The 14145-nt window shown below is 45.6% G+C and overlaps 1 protein-coding gene across 2 annotated transcripts in view; it reads right to left on the reverse strand.

Annotated features, from left to right (window-relative positions):
* Positions 1-10553: 10553 nt before the first annotated feature.
* Positions 10554-14145, reverse strand: part of LOC137326255 (transmembrane protein 87A-like) — a 53038-nt gene continuing 49446 nt past the window's right edge. For both annotated transcript variants that reach the window (XM_067991176.1, XM_067991175.1), the window contains exon 19: positions 10554-11373. In XM_067991176.1, the coding sequence (XP_067847277.1) occupies positions 11332-11373 (42 nt within the window). In that variant the 3' untranslated portion in view covers positions 10554-11331. The remainder of the gene's footprint in view (positions 11374-14145) is intronic.

Here is a 14145-nt window from a genome sequence, read left to right on the forward strand (position 1 = left end):
TCGGCCCATCGTGTTTGTGCCGGCTTTTTAAAGGAGCTATCTAATTCGTCCCACTCCCCTGCTCTTTCCCCATAGCCTGCAATTTTTTTATTTTTTAAGTAGAGATACAATTCCCTTTTGAGAGTTACTATTGAATCTGCTTCCTCAGGCAGTGCATTCCAGATCATAACAACTCGCTGAGTAAAAAAATTTCTCCACATCTCCCCCGTGGCTGTTTTTCCAATTATTTTAAATCTGTGTCCTCTGAGTTACTGACCCTCCTGCCAGCAGCAACAGTTTCTCCTTATTTACTCTACCAAAACCTCTCATAATTTTGAACACCTCTATCAAACCTCTCCTTAACCTTGTCTGGTCTAAGGAAAACAATCCCAGATCCTCCAGTCTCTCCAGATAACTGAGGTCCAAGGTTGTGAGCGTGGGGTTTTGAGATTTGGGAGTAGTGGAGGTTGTTTTGCACAGTGACAGTGCTGGGCAAGGGGTTGTGGGATAATTAAAAATCTATACAGCTTTCAAAATACAGAAATTCCTACAGAAAGCAAATTTAGAAATGCTGCCTCTGAACGAGGAGGTAAAGATTGTAATGGGAAATCCAGACAGAAGCTTACTGAAATCCTGCAAATTGCACATGTTCAGATTGCACAAGAGTGGTTGGTAACTTCCTTCAGGAAAAATACCATAAAAGCCCAGGATTTTGAGGCAGCTGGGCCATGAAGTGAATGCATTACTTCAGCAGGTCATGGAGAAAAGTGTCATTTCTTGATTTTTTTCTTCTTATTTTGCAGAATACAAATTTTAGTCAGAACTTAAAATTAGCCAATGAAAGAACCGTGAAAATTTTAAAGCAATTTGGTTGGTTCACCTTCTCCCTTCCTTTATTTGCAGCTTCTTCTGACTGGCCGATTACAATTGATTACTTTTAGAATTGATTAGCTACATTCTCCACTTTTGATTCCTGAAGTCCCTACCCCTTCAGTTCAGTGCTTTGAGCCAAACAACAAAAGTATGATAGGAAGGTACAACTGGAAAAGAATGACAAGGAAGTGTTACAGGAAGTAAATGGGCGCTGCATGATAGACATAGACGTTAGCTGGTCTCCTGTGCCATTCACCACAGTCAACCAAACTATTTAGCAGCATTGAACTATGGAATGCACAATTCTGCTCCTAAGGTGAAGCTCTATCTCTTTAAGGCCACAAAGTCAGGAGTGTGATGGAATACTCTCCACTTGCCTGGATGAGTGCAGCTCCAACAACACAAGAAGCTCGACACCATCCAGGACAAAGCAGCCCGCTTGATTGGCACCCCATCCACCACCCTAATCATTCACTCCCTTCACCACCGGCGCACTGAGGCTGCAGCGTGTACCATCCACAGGATGCACTGCAGCAACTCGCCAAGGCTTCTTCAACAGCACCTCCCAAACCCGCAAACTCTACCACCTAGAAGGACAAGAGCAGCAGGCACATGGGAACAACACCACCTGCACATTCCCCTCCAAGTCACACACCATCCCGACTTGGAAATATATTGCCGTTCCTTCATCGTCGCTGGGTCAAAATCCTGGAACTCCCTTCCTAACAGCACTGTGGGAGAACCTTCACCACACGGACTGCAGCGGTTCAAGAAGGCGGCTCACCACCACCTTCTCAAGGGCAATTAGGGATGGACAATAAATGCTGGCCTCGCCAGCGACGCCCACATCCCATGAACGAATAAAAAAAGTCAAATTGCTGTTAAGTAAACACAAGGCAAAAGGCTTTCGATAAAGTACCACATAATAGACTTGTTGATTAAATTGAAGCCCGTGGGATTAAAGGGGCAGTGGCAGCTGTAAGGAATTGTGAGCATTGTGAATTTAAAACCTATGGAACCTTTGGACAATATACCTAGATTAAGGAAAGGGTTAACGTTGCCCCTTTGGAAAGTTTGAACAGAACCAATTTAAAACAACATGCAGTAAGGCTTCCAGAGGTTTCTTTGGTTTGTAAGGCACGATGAGAAAGAAAAGGAGAACCTAAGGAAACTAGGGAGTCACAGTCCGCAGAACTGATATCAGATAAAGTAACTAAAAAACCTACTGAAGCAGCCATTGTAAAACCATGCAAAGCCATGAGAAAGAGACAGGTCGTCATGGCAACACTGATAATGGGGGCCTACCACATTCCATGGAGTCTGGAAAATACACGCGGCCATGCACCTAGTCTTAAGCAAGATAACTGTCAATCGTTAAGGCCTAGTCATGGTTGAAGCCTGGCAACTGTGGCTGATTGGCCAAAATGACACTATCCCTAATTCATCGACGGCCCAAAGGGCAAAAACAATATAAAAAGAAGACATTAGTACTGCAGTCAGATGGAAGCCTAACAAAGCTGATCCACAGGAAGGACGTCCAGCAACAAGACTTCAAAAGCTCCAAAAGACTTGATCAATCTTAACAGGCTTTGAGGCAGAAATCCTTGGTTTTAAGGTGATGTGTATTACTGGATTTGCTTGCTGCTTGTTTTATAGAGTACAGTCACATGCATTGCTCGATTTTGCTTTCTGCTTCTGTAAATTATATCATTGAATAATCACTTTTAATTAACAAAACTACCGTGAATGGGGACTTTCTTTGTCTGATTATTCGACCAGGTTTAAGAACCACTGGAAAAGTAGGCAAATTTCCAACATGACAGTGTTGTAAGAATATTGGGAATACGGACAAATTGACATCATTTTCTTAATTCTATCAACCATCCTGCTCTGCAGGCTGTGCTGCTTATTTTGCTGGATTGTAAAATACTGACCTTTGACTAATGACTGAACCTTGTCACCCCCATTTGTGATAGAAAGAAGAACAATGACCCCAAAAGCAGAACAATAATCCAAAGATGGCGATACTATGAGACTAGAGGTTCTGGAAAGTGAACTGGGAAAGGTACTGGAACTCTCGACTGGGTCCCCAGTACCCCCTTCTCCTCCATACTCTATGTCACTCTACCCCATCCTTCCACCAACGGAGAAAAAGGAGAAAACATTTAAGCAGGAGAGCCAATACAAGTCCGATAAATGGTCTTTCCCACATGACATTTTAAATTGGTGCAAAATTGAGTTAAGTAGGAAATATAAGAAATTGAAAATTCAGGAAGTGAGATAAAGGATAGGTGATTTAAAACAGGGGGAAAAGGTGAAAAGGGAAGATTTAATCTCTCCTACCATTACAAACTACTGGATTTTTCTTTAGTTTTTAGTGTATTGTCTCTTTAAGTGTATCGGGGGGGTCCACCATGGCGGCGGGTCGGGGTGGCCACCATTAGTTGGGAGGGGGGGTTGCAGTCAATTGTGGGGTTTCTATCGCCTCGTTGGGCCTGGATGGAGCACTCCTGCTCCTCCGGGCCCAAAAGCAGTGCAATGTAGGCACTCATCTCATGGATCCGGCCCTTCCTGCCTGCTTTCACCTGACATGAATGGGAAGCAACAAGTACGGTTAAATTCATTTTATTATTCCAATACACAAAATATTAAGTACCTCAAGTACCTCATTGAGGTACATTTCCCCTCTAAGTATCTATTTAAGTGGGGGCGGGACTTCCTGCTGTTTGTGGCCCCGCTCCAAAAACCCGTTCTTTTAACCTCCCACCCGCCCCCCAACCCACCTACACTTGGAGGTTAAAATTGGAGGGGCCTTGTGGCCTGTTTCTTATGTAAGTCTAGCTGGTATCATTTGTTGTGCATGCCTCTGATGTCTTAGGTTGTTTATTACACTCGGTACATTCCACATATGAGTGGCTTTTAGTACTCTGTAGCATTTAAAGTCTTATCTCTTCCCAGTACATCCATAACACAACCCCTATTCATACCAAATTATCCCTAGTCTCCTCGACTGATTTACTATATTCCTACTGTGTCTTCTCATGGACGGTTAATGAGGTAATATCGCCTATATTCCAAGCCAGACCCTGTATAGTCATTACAACCACTGCAGAATCAATCTTTAATATGTGGATATATAAACAGAAGCTTACTTTGGTTATTCTACCTAGTACACCAATACTTACACTTGCCTTCTACTCTGAGATTGAAGGGTTAGAGTAATTTAGGCTGGATGGAACTGGAAGAGACTATTTCTATTTACTGCAGTTTTATGAAATAAAGACTTGAATTTGTTGAGTGTGTCAGGAACTGAAACAAAATGATCAAAGTTGTAGTCCAGTCCATTATTACAACATAGGCAATGAAGCACTTGGGAGTGCTCAATACATTGCAATTTACCTTGCATAAAGATAGATAAAAGCAAGAGATATTGAAGAAGAAATCTGAGGACCATTTCATGCCACAGAAAAATATAAAACATTAAAAAGGTATAGATTTGATTGACCAATCAATAATAGATTTGTAAAAAATTTTATGTCCTGTAAGTATGGTACATTGCATGAAAACCTGATTGTGTTGGACATTGTCGTTGATCAAGTCAGTCCCAGACTTCATGAAGGAAATCTTTGCTTACCAAAAAGCAGTAGTCATTTGCCATACTGCAGAGGACATTAAGACATTTGTATCAGTTGGTAAATGGGCTGTCAAAAGTGCAAAATCAAACACTGAACGGTGAAAGAGCAGAGACAAAATGCACTGAAATTTCACAGCTGAACAGTTAGGAATATGACTGCAACTATGGAGCAAAGAGAGGAGGTGAAACTTCATCCAACATGGATGAAAATGTTAGAAATGTGGAAAGGGGACTCTGACTCTGAACCTAAAGCACTATTTTTAGGGGATGAAGCCTATGAACAGACCAGTAAGACACGCAAAGTTGACCTCAGAGTATGTAGACGTGCATTCGAATTAGACACTGGGACACAATATGATATTATACTAGAGTCGCTACCTCAAAGCTTATGCACCAAACTAAGCGAGTCACATGCTAGACTTGTGACATATTCAGGACAGAGTATCAAATGACATGATGTTGTGCAAGTGCAAAAATATGTAGTATGATCAGAACTTTTAAGTTCCAGAGGAAAGGATCCAGCTTGGACTCAGCTTGCGATTTGATCCAGCAAGTTGAGACGAACAGCTTTCTAGAAATACTTGTCACATGCACTGACGCATTTAATAGCTTAATATGCATCAAGCAACATAGAAATACAACACGGAAACAAGCCATTTGGCCCAACCAGTTAGTGTTATTTAATAGCAGTGAAGGAGAAAATGCAGAGTTCAACAGTATGGAACAGTGCAGAGTGATTGCCAAAGATTGGTCAGAGTGGTGAAACTAGATCACAACAATCTGTGATATGCCTTCATCAGAAAGGTCGAAACAACTTGCATTTATATAGCACCTTTAATGTAGTAAAAACGTCCCAAGGCGCTTCACACGAGCAATTATCAAACAAAATTTGACACCGAGCCACATAAGGAGATATTAGGGAGGTGACCAAAAGCTTGGTCAAAGAGGTAGGTTTTAAAGAGCATCCTAAAAGGAGGAGAGGTAGAGTGGTGGAGAGGTTTGGGGAGGGAATTCCAGAGCTTAGGACCTAAGCAGCTGAAGGCATGGCCGCCAATGATGGAGCGATTAAAATCGAGGATGCACAAGAGGCAAGAATTGGAGGAGCGCAGAGATCTTGGAGGGTTGTAGGACTGGAGGAGGTTACTAAATTAGAACACTACTTGATGTGGACAATTGAAGTTGTATTCAGATTTCCAAAAGCTAAAATCTTCAGTGCCTTGAATGCCCAGAGGATATTGGAAAATACAATATGATAAAGACAACTTAAAGTTGTCTATAATGAAGAGCCCTTTGATAGGTAATTTTACAGAAGGATGCTATTTGATATCAATTTGCTACCCAGGGTACTCGAGAATAATAATGCAGTTCTAATGACTAAAGCAAGTCTTCCAAAGAGTGAGAGGGAAATATCTAGCTCAGCTCAAAGTAGTGCAAGATATCTTACACACACCAAAAGTGAGACTCAAATTAGAATTGTACCATTGGTGCTTTGGAGACTATTTTTCCATGCCAATTTTCTTCCCTCCTCTCCTGAAGGCTTTGCTGGAATACGGTTCCATTGTTGCTGGTTGCCCTCCAGTACCACACCTTAGTTAGTTTAGACCACGGATGCTCATAATCATTTCACAATGGTAGCATCATAGCTATACCCACTGATGTCCTTCTGAGACGGGATCCTGCCAACCGTACACATGACTCCGGCTCTACGCTACATGGTTGACCGTTGCTGGCCTCTGAACTGACCTAGCAAGTTCAGAACAACAAAGGATAATAAATGCAGCCTTGCCAGTGTCGTCCACATCTCAGGAAATTATTTTTTAAATGTTAGGAATATTAATGTGTAAATAGGATTCCCCATTAGTATTTAACAGATGTTTAGGCGAGTATGTGTGTTGACATCATGATGTAAACCGATTAACCCTTTTCTATCTTATAGCTCTTACTGACGTTCAAAGTTTCAGTTTTGGGTCAAAGATTTATACCTGAATGGTTTTGAACCAGTCCTGTTTGACTGTAAACCAGTTTTCCACAGACTGATACAACATAAATCCACTTTTTTTCCACCTTTTGACGTGGAGGCAGTAATTATTAATCTTAATTCATTATGAGCAATGCAAATGTCATAAGTCAATCAAGTCTCACTGACTGCTTTTGAACTTAGGAAAAGGTACGTAGACTGAACCAACACCCCTTCCCCCAGGCTTGAGAGTTAACCTTCCCTCAAACAGACACCAAGTGTACAGGTGTCTGCAGCTAGAATTCGCTCTCTCAATGTATAGTGAGCACACTCAGCTGGAATGGGCTATATATTTAATTACACAACCTTTATATTTAATTGTGACAAAATATGAAAAACATTACTTTCAGTAAAAATGCTAGGTACTTTATGTGATTAAAAATGGATCAGCGAGCTGATTGTCACATGTTTTTCAATGAGCAGTTAGCTACGATACATTCAAATGAAGTCGACAGCACTGCTGGAATATCCAGAGAACACAAATTGATGATGGCTTGAAAGAAATGATCCAATTTTGAATTCAGAAATTCAATCACATGCCTGAATCACAAGCTAGAACAAAGAATTCCTTCAGTTTTTGGCCATGCTGTCAATTAATGTACCTCTGAGCTCGAGTTTGAGTCGTTAGAGGCACTTCCTGCATGTGATTACGCAGGACATATGAAGCATCCTGGAGTTCTCACATGGCACAGGAATTGTCTCAGCTAGCCCATCATTTTACTTAAAAGTCTATCTACTTATGTTTTTGGTTTAGTACTCCCTTAACTCCTATTTATTTTTTAATGTATTGCAGATTTTTATTTTTACCAATACAACTCTGATCCCTTTAATGTTGGCATCCTCTACTTCGTTAATTTTATCCCCTTAGATCTAATTAATTCCTCTGATTATTTATTTACTTTACTGTTGTCCCTTGGTTTAAATTACTTAGCACCTCCTTTTCCCCTCCACCAAATTCTCATTTGAGTCCTCACTCTGTTTGCAATTCATTCCGTTTAGAAGATTCACCCAACTCTGTGCACAAAGTGCTGTGCTTTTGCAGATATCCCTGGAATATATACTTTTCAGAAACACACTAGTTACAACTGGTCAGTCAACTTTCAGCTACAATAATCAACACCTAAATCAAAAGCAAAATACTGCCAGTGCTAGAAATCTGAAAAAAACCAAAATGCTGGAAATACTCAGCCAGTCAGGCAGCATCTGTGGAGAGAGAAACGTTAACACTCTTTCTTTCTCCAGAGATGCTGCCTGACTTGCTGAATATTTAAAGCATTTTCAGTTTTTATTATTTATAACCACCACCTAGTCAGGGAACCACTTACAGCTGATTGACTTAACTGCCCCTGATTTGCAGTTTTTAAAGTTAGAAAACTATAAGTGCCTTTGTAAGTTGTTGTAAGTTAAATTTCAGTTAGATAAAAAGCACACTTTCTGTACTACTCACCCACTACTTACCAGTGAATTCCCATTCTCACCAAATTCCTGATTGAGCCCTCACTGTTTGCAATTCACTCCGTTAAGCAGATTCATCCACCTCTGTCCTCGCCAAGCTCTGTGCTCAAAGCTCTCTCAAGCATCTTACTGCTTCTGAGGCTGGGCTCAGAGTAGAAAGAGCTTTAAATTTGCAAATAGTAGTGGTATACCCGAGACTAATGCATGAAATGCAAAGGGTCCCATTGCTTAGCACCAACCCCTATCGCCCTGATAAGCGTAAAATTCACTAAAAGAACTTTTATGAAAGCAAATTGGCTCCTGCTGGTTGAGTGGCAGTGATGCTGTTGGTGTGAAATCTGCAGCCTCACCTACCTCTTCTCTTCCATTTATATAGCACCGTTAACATAGAAAAACACCCCAAGATACTTCACAGGTATAAGGAAAAAAATGAAAGGTTAAGAGATTTTGAACAGAAGTACTGCTGTACCTAGAACAATCACCTTTCGCTGCCTCTAAAACCAGACAGGAGAGGGGGCTTGGGCCGGGCTTAGGGTGATTGACAGCAATGAGAGATTGAAATTGTCTACTTTGGAGAAACGAGCCTTATTTGCTTTTTGATTTGTACAGGAACAGTGGAAAAAAGTAAGTTAATCCAGACTACCATTTTCCTGCTGTGTGTGAGAGAAAGGTCACGCGTGCAAAGTCTGGGGAGACTTTTATGCTGAAACTCTTCTCCAAAACTGGATTCAGTCCGATTCGAACAGCATTGTTGTTAGGATTCATTCGATAGCATGTTGTAGGAATACTGCTTCTTGTATATTTTTAATGACAATCTAACTGAAGAGTTCAGCTGACTTCACAAACCATAGAGCAAAGCTCAGTTTGTATCACCCGATACCCCAAGTTGGCCAAACTGATGGGCTGAAGATCTCTTGAATGTACTAGTTCACCCGAAAGGAGTCTGGGTAGTCGCAAACCAGTTCTTAGCAGGTATGGATACACAAGACACCTCTAATTTGGCACCAATTGGAATCTCGCACAGAGAACAACAGGTTGGCTGGTGAGGGAAATGGAACAATGTCACATTGGTGCACTAGGGGTATTCATCTGAAGTTGGGGCTTAGGCAAATTGTTGGGGCCGAATAGAGGGAGCTTTACTCTGCATCTAATTTTGTTATACCTTGATTCTAATGGTGGGTATCAAAAATGGAAAGCATATTATCCCTTGACAAGCACACAAATTCACATCAAAATCATAAAAATAGTCCAAATGGATACATGCTTTATCACTAAAATATGCTCGTGATGACATAATTGGAAGATGACAAAGTTTTAACTTTAGTTGATTATAGGGAAATAAGAGAGATGGAGGTTACAATCTAAGGAGGTAAAAAGAGGACAAATAAAGAGACTCGGAACGTTGGAACAGATTGGAATGGCGAGAGGATTTGGCAGCCAAGGAATACGATGTGGGTGCAGCTCAGTGAAAGGATGGAAACTTCCAACATTATGGCAAAGAATCAAACTAGACTTGCCAATAACACCCTTTTCATCAGGCACAAAAGGGAAGTAAAACAAATACAAGATAAGTGCAAGAAAACAGAGGATTGGATGCTGGATATATACACCAATACTCTGCAGATTCCTTTGCGTTTTTACAGGAGATTAAAGAGGTGGAGTAGAGGCCCCGATAGACTAGATGGTGCAATGGATAGATCAAGACTAATGGGCTAAATGGCTTTATGTTCTAATAACACAAGCAGAAATAGAGCCCCCGTTATATCAGATGCTTAAGACAGTGCGTAGCTGAGCCACAGAGACCAGAGATGATGCCAGATCTGTGCTGAGCTGGCTGATGAAGAAGGTGAGAAGATCTGCCAGGGACTCCACTGTCCAGTGAATCCCGATGTTAGGTGAGAACCGGTTCCTGACCTTGGCTGTGATACTCGTGGTCAAAAAGCCTGTTGCCATTCTCTGACTCTCATGTGAAAAATGGCTACTTGGAGGGAAGCTGGTGCCCTTTTAAATGAGCCATAGTGAAGAGTCAGGTCTTAAAGTATGGAAAAAAAATGTTTGTAAGAGGAGAAAAAACAGACTGAGATGAATGGAAAAGAAGTTTAAACGTTCAAATATGATAGCTTGGCGCGTTAATAAGCAGGAAGATTGAGAACTAAGCTTCTGAATGGTGGGTTTATGGAAGGGGTAACTGATGCAGTGGGGTTCTATGTACTGAATCCTGAGAATTGAGATCACTTGAACTGAAACAAAGTGTTCCCTTAGTTCATGGGTGAGAGGTGCCTTTACCTGAAGGAAAAACCCCGTTAACTAAATATCCTACTTCTACCCTTGCCTTCACGGATAAGAGTCCACCTCGGTAGATTACTTCATTGATAAGTAGTCCTCAATCTCACCTACTTTTTCCCAGACTACATGAAAAGTGAAGAGACATACATAAAAAACCCAAAAACTACGAAAATTACAAAAGAAAACATCATTCCAATAGACCACCCTTCTTTTAATTCAGCGCAAAGGACCAATGGATGAGTGAAAACACAAGAGGAATTTTGGTTTTAACTATGTAAACCTTCTAAAAGCAAAACATAACAACCGGTGTAGAATTTGACCCCTACAATTTTATTTGATTTGAAAACAAGATCACCACAACAAAACTGCCCTGATTGTTTCACTAAACCCCTCCGTCACTAGGTTTACAAGGCTCCATTTTCCTGCCAATTCCAATGGGAGCTGACGGCCACTCAAGGTGCCAGCACTGCTGGCAGTCAGTAACTCGAGTCCGGCTATGCTGCCTAGAATTTACAAAACTCACTCTTTCCCTGGCAATTGTACACAAACAAACTTGGGGAGGAACTAAGTCATTATTAGTATATGGGGGTCAGAGGAAATAATCCTCAGGGGGGCTGCAGCTGGCCAGTGGCAGTACAACACCACCAGGACACTGCACCCATGTTTCAGGCAGTGAAAAACTAGTGCTGGAATATAAACGCAGCTTTGCTTTTCACTTTGTTTGGCAGGGTGGGGTTGGAAAGGGAGAAGGAGCAGCGGCAGGGTAATGTTAACTTGTGGCCTGTCCTCCGTGGAATACTTTGCTTAGGAATAATAGCAGCAGGCCAGCCATTGATTTTACCTGGACGAAGAACATAATCTCACCCAAATCAGACACCTATGGCAAGCACTAACAAAATAACTTACTCATTTTAAAAAAAAAAACAGAATTGCACTTTAGCGAAATATAAAAACTCTTCTGCCCACCCAACCCCAGCGAAGCCATGTGACACTATACAGTTTCAGTGCTTCATGCAGACTGAAGACACACTCTCCTGGACAGTTGTTGCTCCAAAAACAAGAGTGATGCTTTCCGAACACTTCATTATCACTCCATTTTTGAAATCTCAAATTTCGTTGTCATAATTTCCTGCAAAACAAGAAAATTATTAGCTGTTTTTTGCCACCAATAGAAGAACCTTTGGCGTTTACAGCACAGAAGGCAGGTGTTCAGCCCATAGTGTCTGTGCTGGCTCTCTGCTGGAGCAATCCAAAACTAATCCCACCGCCCAGCTCTCTCCCTCTGCTTCAAATATTTATCTGATGTTCCCTTAATAGGTGCAATGGTTTCTGCCTCAACTACTTTCGGTGACAAAAAAATTCCTTGCTCTAACAACTGTGTGAAGAAATTGCTTCCAATCTCTCTCCGTCTCTTAGTGAGAGCTTTAAATTGATGACTCCAGGTTATTGACTCCCTAACCAGGGGAAATTGGCTTTCCCTATTCAACCTATCAACATTTTTCGTAATTTAAAAAAACCCTCTCAAGTCCCCTTAACCTTCTCTGATCCAGTGGAAATTGTCCCAGCATCTCAAGTGTCTCCTCACAACTAGTTTCTCATCCATGGCAACATCCTGGTGAATCTAAGCTTGCACACCATGTGGCATTGATATCCTTTCTATAATGGGACATCCAAAACTGTACATTGCACTCCAACTGTGACCGAACCAATATTTTGCATAAATTCATAATTACTTCTTCACTCTTGCACCCTATGCCCCTATTTAAAAATCCAAAATTCTGTTGTGCTCTTTATGGCTTTATCTGCCTAGACTTACACTTTCAGGAAATTATATATTTGAACCTGAGTTCTTCAGTTCATTCACACCCTTCAGTGTCTCTCCTTTGAGTGTATGCTCATTCATTTTCTTCAAAAATAGTCAGCTTGCTATTTTTATCTCCATTTACCTTCCCAAAGTGTTGACTCCTGCTGGGTGTCCACGGGTCCCATTTGCCCAGTAAACCCCCCCCACACACACCCCCACACACACACCCCCCCCACCAAACACACCCCCACACACACACACCCCCCACCAAACATCCCCCCGCCCCCCCCCCACCAAACATCCCCCCGCCCCCCCCCCCACCAAACATCCCCCCGCCCCCCCCCCCACCACACACCCGCCCCCCCCCCACCACACACCGGCCCCCCCCCCCACCACACACCGGCCCCCCCCCCCACCACACACCGGCCCCCCCCCCCACCACACACCGGCCCCCCCCCCCACCACACACCGGCCCCCCCCCCCACCACACACCGGCCCCCCCCCCCACCACACACCGGCCCCCCCCCCCACCACACACCGGCCCCCCCCCCCACCAAACACCGGCCCCCCCCACCACACACCGCACCCCCCCCCACACACCGCACCCCCCCCCACACACCGCACCCCCCCACACACCGCACCCCCCCACACACCACCAAACATCGCCCCCCCCCACCCCCCCCCCCCACCCCGCACCCCCCCGCCCCCCCCCACCACACCGCGCCCCCCCCCCACACACCGCACCCCCCCCACACACCGCACCCCCCCCACACACCGCACCCCCCCCACACACCGCACCCCCCCCACACACCGCACCCCCCCCACACACCGCACCCCCCCCACACACCGCACCCCCCCCACACACCGCACCCCCCCCACACACCGCACCCCCCCCACACACCGCACCCCCCCCACACACCGCACCCCCCCCACACACCGCACCCCCACCAAACATCGCCCCCCCCCCACACACCACCAAACATCGCCCCCCGCCCACCCCCCACCAAACATCGCCCCCCGCCCACCCCCCACCAAACATCCCCCCGCCCACCCCCCACCAAACATCCCCCCGCCCCCCCCCCACCAAACATCCCCCCGCCCCCCCCCCACCAAACATCCCCCCGCCCCCCCCCCACCAAACATCCCCCCGCCCCCCCCCCACCAAACATCCCCCCGCCCCCCCCCACCAAACATCCCCCCCCCACCAAACATCCCCCCACCAAACATCCCCCCCCCACCAAACATCCCCCCGCCCCCCCCCCACCAAACATCCCCCCGCCCCCCCCCCACCAAACATCCCCCCGCCCCCCCCCCACCAAACATCCCCCCGCCCCCCCCCCACCAAACATCCCCCCGCCCCCCCCCCACCAAACATCCCCCCGCCCCCCCCCCACACACCGCACCCCCCCCACACACCGCACCCCCCCCCCCCCCCACACACCACCAAACATCTCCCCCCCCCCACACACCACCAAACATCTCCCCCCCCCCCACACACCACCAAACATCTCCCCCCCCCCCACACACCACCAAACATCTCCCCCCCCCCCCACCAAACATCTCCCCCCCCCCCACCAAACATCTCCCCCCCCCCCCACCAAACATCTCCCCCCCCCCCCACCAAACATCTCCCCCCCCCCCCACCAAACATCTCCCCCCCCCCCCACCAAACATCTCCCCCCCCCCCCACCAAACATCTCCCCCCCCCCCCACCAAACATCTCCCCCCCCCCCCACCAAACATCTCCCCCCCCCCCCCACACACCACCAAACATCTCCCCCCCCCCCACACACCACCAAACATCTCCCCCCCCCCCACACACCACCAAACATCTCCCCCCCCCCACACACCACCAAACATCTCCCCCCCCCCCCCACACACCACCAAACATCTCCCCCCCCCCCACCAAACATCTCCCCCCCCCCCCACACACCACCAAACATCTCCCCCCCCCCCACACACCACCAAACATCTCCCCCCCCCCCACACACCACCAAACATCTCCCCCCCCCCCACACACCACCAAACATCTCCCCCCCCCCCACACACCACCAAACATCTCCCCCCCCCCCCACACACCACCAAACATCGCCCCCC

This window comes from Heptranchias perlo, chromosome 10 (assembly GCF_035084215.1).
Source record: "Heptranchias perlo isolate sHepPer1 chromosome 10, sHepPer1.hap1, whole genome shotgun sequence".
Lineage (NCBI taxonomy): Eukaryota > Metazoa > Chordata > Chondrichthyes > Hexanchiformes > Hexanchidae > Heptranchias > Heptranchias perlo.